This window comes from Caretta caretta, chromosome 1 (assembly GCF_965140235.1).
Source record: "Caretta caretta isolate rCarCar2 chromosome 1, rCarCar1.hap1, whole genome shotgun sequence".
NCBI classification, from domain to species: domain Eukaryota; kingdom Metazoa; phylum Chordata; order Testudines; family Cheloniidae; genus Caretta; species Caretta caretta.
Window position 1 is genome coordinate 62,849,015 of NC_134206.1, and position 7,238 is coordinate 62,856,252.

General features: G+C 41.1%; 1 protein-coding gene across 1 annotated transcript; it reads left to right on the plus strand.

Annotated features, from left to right (window-relative positions):
• Positions 1-923: 923 nt before the first annotated feature.
• Positions 924-6,801, plus strand: LOC125638485 (snaclec bitiscetin subunit beta-like). Its single transcript, XM_048854748.2, has 5 exons — positions 924-984; positions 2,624-2,847; positions 4,313-4,450; positions 5,452-5,587; positions 6,631-6,801. Exons 1-5 carry the CDS (start codon positions 924-926, stop codon positions 6,711-6,713), a joined length of 642 nt encoding a protein of 213 aa, XP_048710705.2. The 3' UTR covers positions 6,714-6,801.
• The last annotated feature ends 437 nt before the right edge of the window (positions 6,802-7,238 follow it).

Consider the following 7,238-nt stretch of genomic DNA (forward strand, 5'->3'; position numbering starts at 1 on the left):
TCCTCCTATTCAGTCCATCATTAGTTCAGCATGTCATTGAGACTAGAATATAAAAATGTCATCTAGGCAGCTCCTGTGTGAGTGGACAGCAACTTGTTGCTGAGCTGCCTCTGATGGGTGCTATTGCTGTTCATTCATTCACTCCTGTCTACCCTCTTTGGAGTTGGAGGTACAGACTTAGAAAGGAAGATTAAAAGAACAAAAAATGTACAGTTTGTCTTAATAAATCGTGGGGTGGAATCGGGGAGGAGGACATAATTGTCTCTGTGTATCTGAAGTGTGTGAACACCATGGAAGGAGTCTTATTCAGAACAGAGAGTTATAACTAGGAATAATGGGAGAGAATTAGGAAGGAGAATATTTAGGCTGAACCACAGGGCAACATTTCTGACAGAGGCATCTGTTAGAATCCCAAAGGGAAGTGGTGGAAGCCCCATTCCTGAAGACTCTTGAAACTTAACTGGACAAAGGAATAGGAAACACAGTGTGGGAACAAGCCTACAAGGAGAGGCTTAGTCTAGGTGAGATTAGGGGTAACACTTTCCATAGGAGCTGGGCACATAATCAGCTTAGGTGCTTTTGAAAATCCCAATTAGGCGTCTTTTGCATCATTAGGTGCCTAAATACCTTTGAAAATCTGGCCCTAAGTCACTACTGAAAATGGCACTCAGGCTCCCAAGTCACCTAGGCACTTCTGAATATTTTACACAACATAATGAGTCATGTTGATGATAAAACCATCTACCATCTATGGAGTATGATGTAAAGACATTGTTTCTCTCCTCCGTTACACTGACACCAATGGAGATGCCCTGGCAGATCTCTTCCATTTCTTACTTTGACCGGCAGTCAGGTGCCTGGATGAACAACTTCTACCTGATATTTACACATTGCAGGCAACAGTGTCGCAAGGTCTCCTAGCAATGAAGTCCCTTCCATTTTTGTTCCTGATTCTAGGCGTACTGGTTCTCCCTGGCTTGGAAGGTGAGTATAATGCATCTAGAATGTCTGTCTGATGCTGCAAAAAAAGAAACACAGCCTCACCATTTGCTTCCTGTTGTTAGCAGCACAAAATTATTTTAAAGTTAATAGAGCAAAAATTCTGAGGCTTTGGGGGTTTTTAACGTAGAATGAATCTGGTGTATTGTTTAATATTTCTGTAATGCAGTGACAGTGAGCAAAGGTTGGAGCCAGGTCTAGCGTGATGTGCCCTTGTGCAAGCCTTTCTACATGCAAAGAGCTGCAAAAGGTCCTCAGTAATTCCAAATGATCCACACCCTGCCCTCAACCCAGAAGTACAACTCTTCCGAGTATGACTGAGACAGGGATAAAATGAGAATGAGCTGCTTTAAGACTGACAGGCCTAGGAGATGCTGGGGGAAGGTGGGGGGGGGGGAGAGTGTGTGTGTGTGTGTGCGCGTGTCCATTGTGCTGTTGACTTCCCCTTGCAATAGAGGTGGTGTGGGCCTGCACCACCCTAAGGACTGCTCCAGGAGGGATCTCTCACGGAAGACCAGAGAGTGCAGTGGAAGCATGACCACTGCATTATGCCTGTACTGCCCCTGAAGTTGGTGCAGCACACTCCACTCTCTGCTCCTGGCCATCTCTGCTGGTTATCAGGCAGGTTGAAGGAAGGGTCCAGCACCATAATTCACCCCCTCCCTCTCCCCTGTGGGATGGCTTGAGTCCCCAGATACTGAAAGTGACCCAGAGTGTGCAGGTATCCTGGCAGGGAGCTCCAAGGGGAGAGTGGTGGGATGAAATTGTTCAGTGCACCTTCCTCCCCATATTGTTGCTGGGCTAGTGCCAGGCCCATCTAGCTCTAGAGGGGAAAATAGGGCTTCCACAAGATGAAATTTGAATGGATAATACAACAGATTCTAAGGTAGAGGAAATTACCATATGAGGTTTTGCGAGAGAAATCAATGATATTTGGAAGTTGAATCCAACTGTGCTGATTGTTTACTAAGAAGGATGTTGGAAAGAAATTGACTGCAATAAGTTTCACAAAATTAATCTTAATTCTGTCCTGACAGACCTGTATTGTTCTAGTATTCCTCCTTCTCTCCTAATGGTGTTGATACATCTCAGCCCCAGCCTGCAATTCACATTGCTAGTCCTGTCCTGGGTCCTCCCTGACAAAGCTTTGCTAATACACATACTCCTGATCTGCAGAACCAAACAATACCCGCCAGTGCCTTTCAGTTCTGACCTGCTGCACCCCCTGCAGTCTCTCCCAGGGGCACAGCCAGAGAGGAATCAGCAAGCTGCGATGCATTGCACCAACCACTGACATGGTTTTGTGAAGTAGAGAAGTGGATCCATTGTATCCTGCAATGAGAGCAGCAAATTAATATTGTTTATGACCTCATCAGAACTTGACTCCTAAGACGAGTGCGCTTCATTTGCTGAATTTGCATTGTCCCACTGAATATCTAGTACGTTTGCTCCTAATTATATTCAGTAAATCATCCTTGTTTCACTTTATATAGACTGTTATAACTCAGTTCACATAGATTTAAAGAGACATCCAAGGTGAGAGGGAGACATATTGTCCAGAGAGATATATGGACTTTTGTTCTTCCGGTACCTCTATCTAGGAGTCGGTTTGTATTTCTCATAGGTGACGAGAACCCAGGTGTCAAACGTCGTGATGTCCGGTTCTTGGACAGCATATTTGGGGGCAGTCATTCTTCACCTAAGGACATTCAAGTCCCAGCTCAAGCTGACTCCTCCTTACTAGAGTCAGAATTGTTCTGCCAAGGTCCCTGTCAGGATGGATGGGTCAGTAACATGGGCCAGTGTTACAAGTTTGTCCAGGAGCAAAATACATGGGCCGATGCTGAGGTACCAGGTTCTTCAAAATGAGAATTTTCTCTCTCTCCCCTTGTTCTATCTTCTTTTACTTTTTTGTTTCTTTTCTCCTTCCTTTCTGATTTACCTGAAATGTATCAATCCTGGCAGAAGGTACTTGATACACATTTCAGGGCTGAACATGTGGGTGAGCTACCAGCATGCAGCTTTGCCATGTGAGATGCTCAAGTGGCTATGAACCAACTCCTACTCAGCTCTCAGATCTTTTGAAATCTGAAAACAGTTCTCATTTAATCCCATCTCTCTCCACTGGACAGGATTCACTGCCTTTGAACATTGGCATTTTTCCATCTAAACTCTGGAACAAGCCAGAGAATTTCTAATTCCTTGTTAAAATCCTAACACCAAACTGAAGAGAAGGTTATGTGATTTTCCTGTTTATGAGGCAGTTGGCCCCACCCCCACTCTGAATGTGCTAACTCATCCCTAAGAGGCTTAACTTTTATCTCTCTGCCTCATAAAAACACTTCTGAAGAGAAAATTCCTTTTGCCTTGTCTATGTTCCTCCAAATCTCAGAGGCTTGCTAAAAGATAATCTGACTTCACTTCGCTCCCTGTTCTAATTATACCAGATGAGGCCGGTCTATATTGATGTACTGATATGGGGTGGGGAGGATGGAGTTCAAAATATTGTCAAAATATGCTAATTTTCAAAATGCAGACACCTCCCTCAAATGCACTCGGTGTAAATGTTTGCTTAGCGGTGCTGCTTTCCACGGAACTCTTTAATAAAAAGAGAAAGATTTATACGATCTGAGGTTATGGCTATGAGAATATGTTCAGTTTAAATGACAAAACAAATGCATTAATCATCAAGGTGAACTGGCAAAGGGCTCCTTAGGGCCAAAGCAAACTGTGCCTTTATTTCAGGCTGCAGACAAAGGGGCCTCCTGCCTTAGGGGAAAGAGAAACCATCTTCTTACCTGAAGATAGAGGCAAAAATCACACAATCCCACTCAGCAGAACATAGTTAAGAGAACTCTTTACCCCATCTTGATTGGTGGATGGCTGGGGAAACAAGAAGAAAATCTATTTCTTAAACACTTTTGGCCTTTCAATTTTCTCCATCTTCCTTTTCTCTCTCTACTTTTCTCCCTTTCTGCCCTCTCTGCTTTCCACACTTAATGTTCTTGTTTTCCCCTTTATCATTATTGCTTCCTCTCACACTTCTCCACTCTGGCCTAGCCTAGCTCCATTTGTATGTCTTTCTCTACTCCCTTTATACAACTTTCTCTCTTATGTCCTATTTCCCCCCTTTCTATTTCATTCTCCACTGCCCTTCTCTTTTCACTTTCTCTTATATTCTTGTCTCTTTCCCTCTTCACTCCCATACCCAAACTTTTTCCACTTTTCTCTCTCCCCTTTTTGTTTCACAAACTCTCCCCTCACTCTCTTTCCCACTCTATGTCCCTGGGTCGAATTTGCTTTTACCCTGCAGAGTGTTTGCCAGAGGATAGCAGAGGGAGGTCACCTCACCAGCATCTCCAATGCAGCTCAGAATGATTTCCTTGTGAACCTCGCCAGTTATGCAGACAAAAGGACAACCCAGTTCTGGACAGGAGGAAGTCACCAAAAGGTAAGTGTACTCAGAAAAGGCATGAAAACAATAACCAGCTGGGAGAGGTTCACAGAAGGGATGAGCAAAAATTTTCCATAGAAAATGTATTGATTTTCAGTGATTAATATTAATATCAACTTAATATTTTTAGCTTTGAGCCCCCTCCCAAAAATTGGTTTTCGATTGCGGAAAACCAAAATATTTTCAGCTGCTATAAGCACTTTTTTTTTCAGATTTGATTTTTTAACAAAAAAATTCTTCAGAACCCCATCCTCCCCCCACCACACACACATTTTAGCCAACACTAGCCCACAACTGCAGGATGACCTGAGTTCAGGCTTCACTGGATAAACTGGCATGTGGATAATGGGCTCTAGGTTTAATTTCTGCCTGGCAGAATGTAAACTCAGTAGAGATGAGTTAATACTATCAAAAGCTTCTGTGAATATATTTATTCAGATTTTTGTAATGAATTCACTTGAACTGTCTTCTCAGCAATATTCTAGGAAATGAGTTTATGGTAGGGGCTTTTGTTGATACAATGAATTTACAATTAGTGGAATATTCAAAGAAAGTGAACCTCATATTCGTAATCATTACTATTTGAACTAGAAACTTGATTCTATGAATTATATACATGCAATCAGGAACCAGAAATGTACCATGTTCTCAGTGTCCATTCCAAACATCTCAAAAATTGAACACCAAATACCTGCAATGAACTCGTCATAAGTGAGTTATAGACTGATTCAGAATAACAAACAGATTCAGGAAAATTGCAATCTATTTGAGGACAATTCACAAATGGAAGAACAGGTGAAGTGAATATGATACATTATTCAAAATGAATTATTCATGCAGCTCCACAGGCCAATAATGTGACTGTAGGCAATAAGGGTATGCACACATTTCTGTGGAAGCCCCCTCACACTCCTTCATTCATTTTCAATCCCAGCAGAGTATTAGAATACCTGTCCTCTCTGCAGTTCTCATTAAACTTCTGTATTACTTTTCTGAAGGGTACATCTCTGAGATGGACTGATGGATCACTGCCAAATTTCATCCAGAGGCCTCTGAGCTCGATTTTCAATGCCATTGGCGGAATATTTAACCATATCTTCAATGTACAAATCTGCCTGACTCTAAATTTAAGAGGTAAAGAAAACAGGGATTGATTTATGACTTACACTTTCATACTAGGCAGAGTGACTGAGGGTAAGGAACAATTGTTTCTGTTAGATTAATAGATTATGAGGCTAAAAGGTACCACTGTGATCATCCAGCCATAGGACTTCCCTGAATTAATTCCTGTTTGAACAACAGAATATCTTTTAGAAAAATATCTAATCTTGATCTAAAAATTTCCAATGACAGAAAATCCATCACAACCCTGAGTAAACTGTTCCAATGGTTAATACCCTCACTAATAAAAATGCGTGTCTCATTTTCAGTCTGAATTTGTCTAGCTTCAACTTCCAGCCACTGGATCTTGTTATATCCTTGTCTGCTAGACTGAAGAGCCCATTATCAAATTTTTGTTCCCCATGTAGGTACTTATAAATTATAATCAAGTCACCCTTTAACCTTCTCTTTGTTAGTCTCAGGGAGCTCAATCTAGGTTATCACTCTAAGGCATGTTTTCCAGTCCTTTAATTATTCTCTTGGCTCTTCTCTGAACCCTCTTCAATTTATCAACATCCTTCTTGAAGTGTGGCTATCAGAACTGAACATGTTATTCCAGTGATGCTTTTTGTTTCAAGACAGTTTCCTTGCTCATCAGGGTCAGAACTTCTCCCCAAAACACACCCATGCATGCAAACACACACACACACACACACACACCCATATGCCCACAGAGCTCCACTATTATAACTCAACCCTGCTCTGTGAACCATTTTCTCCTGGGGCGAAACAGGAAGGTAGTCTCCATTTTTGTTTAATCATGAGCTTTCCTTAGCCTTGCCCTACCAATGGACCCCAACCACCCCCTGATTGGACCCATATTTCCTGGATTAGTTGGAGAAAATGTTACCTTTTGGTTAGTGCAATTTATATATTTTGTAAACACAAATTAGAAGGAGAATTAGTTTCCCAGGGACTGAACTGAGCCCAAATGAGCTCATGTCAGAAGTGAAAAAATTCATTTATAAATTGTTCTGTTACTTTTCCTTTTCATCTTCATTTGTCTTTGTTTCCAGTCCAGGGTAAGTGGGATGGCTGTAACTGCAACAAGAAGTTATCATTCATCTGCAGTTACAAACCCAGTTTGATCCCGCCTTAGCCTGCAACAGGAAGTCTATGCTGCTCATAAAATCTGACCACTTTTACTGCACTCAGAATGTCCTTCAGCCACAATTAATGAGTGATTCTTTCATATGGTAAAAATCAAGATGTCAGTTTAAAAAAACCCAGAATGTTAACTCATATGATATAGATAGAACAGAAAACAGTAGAAGAAATTAAAAAGTGACTTGCTCATAGACTGCATTTAGAACACTGTAAAAAGGGTGATATAAAAATAATTTCTGCTTTGATCTGAATGCTTGATGAAATCAGTGCACTATTGGGCTTTTCCACAGGGATTTCAAGAATATTCATGAGAGCTCTTTAATTATTAAATAATTACAAATCATTACAACATTACCCATTTCACCATTTAATCACATCAATACATACATTTTAAATCCTGGAAATTCTCCTTTCTTAATGTCAGATAAATCCAAGAAAAGTCAGCTGAATGTTTTTAATTTTTAAGTAGTTAAATGGCTAGTTCATTGAACTGTAATATAACCATAAAAAAAAGTAC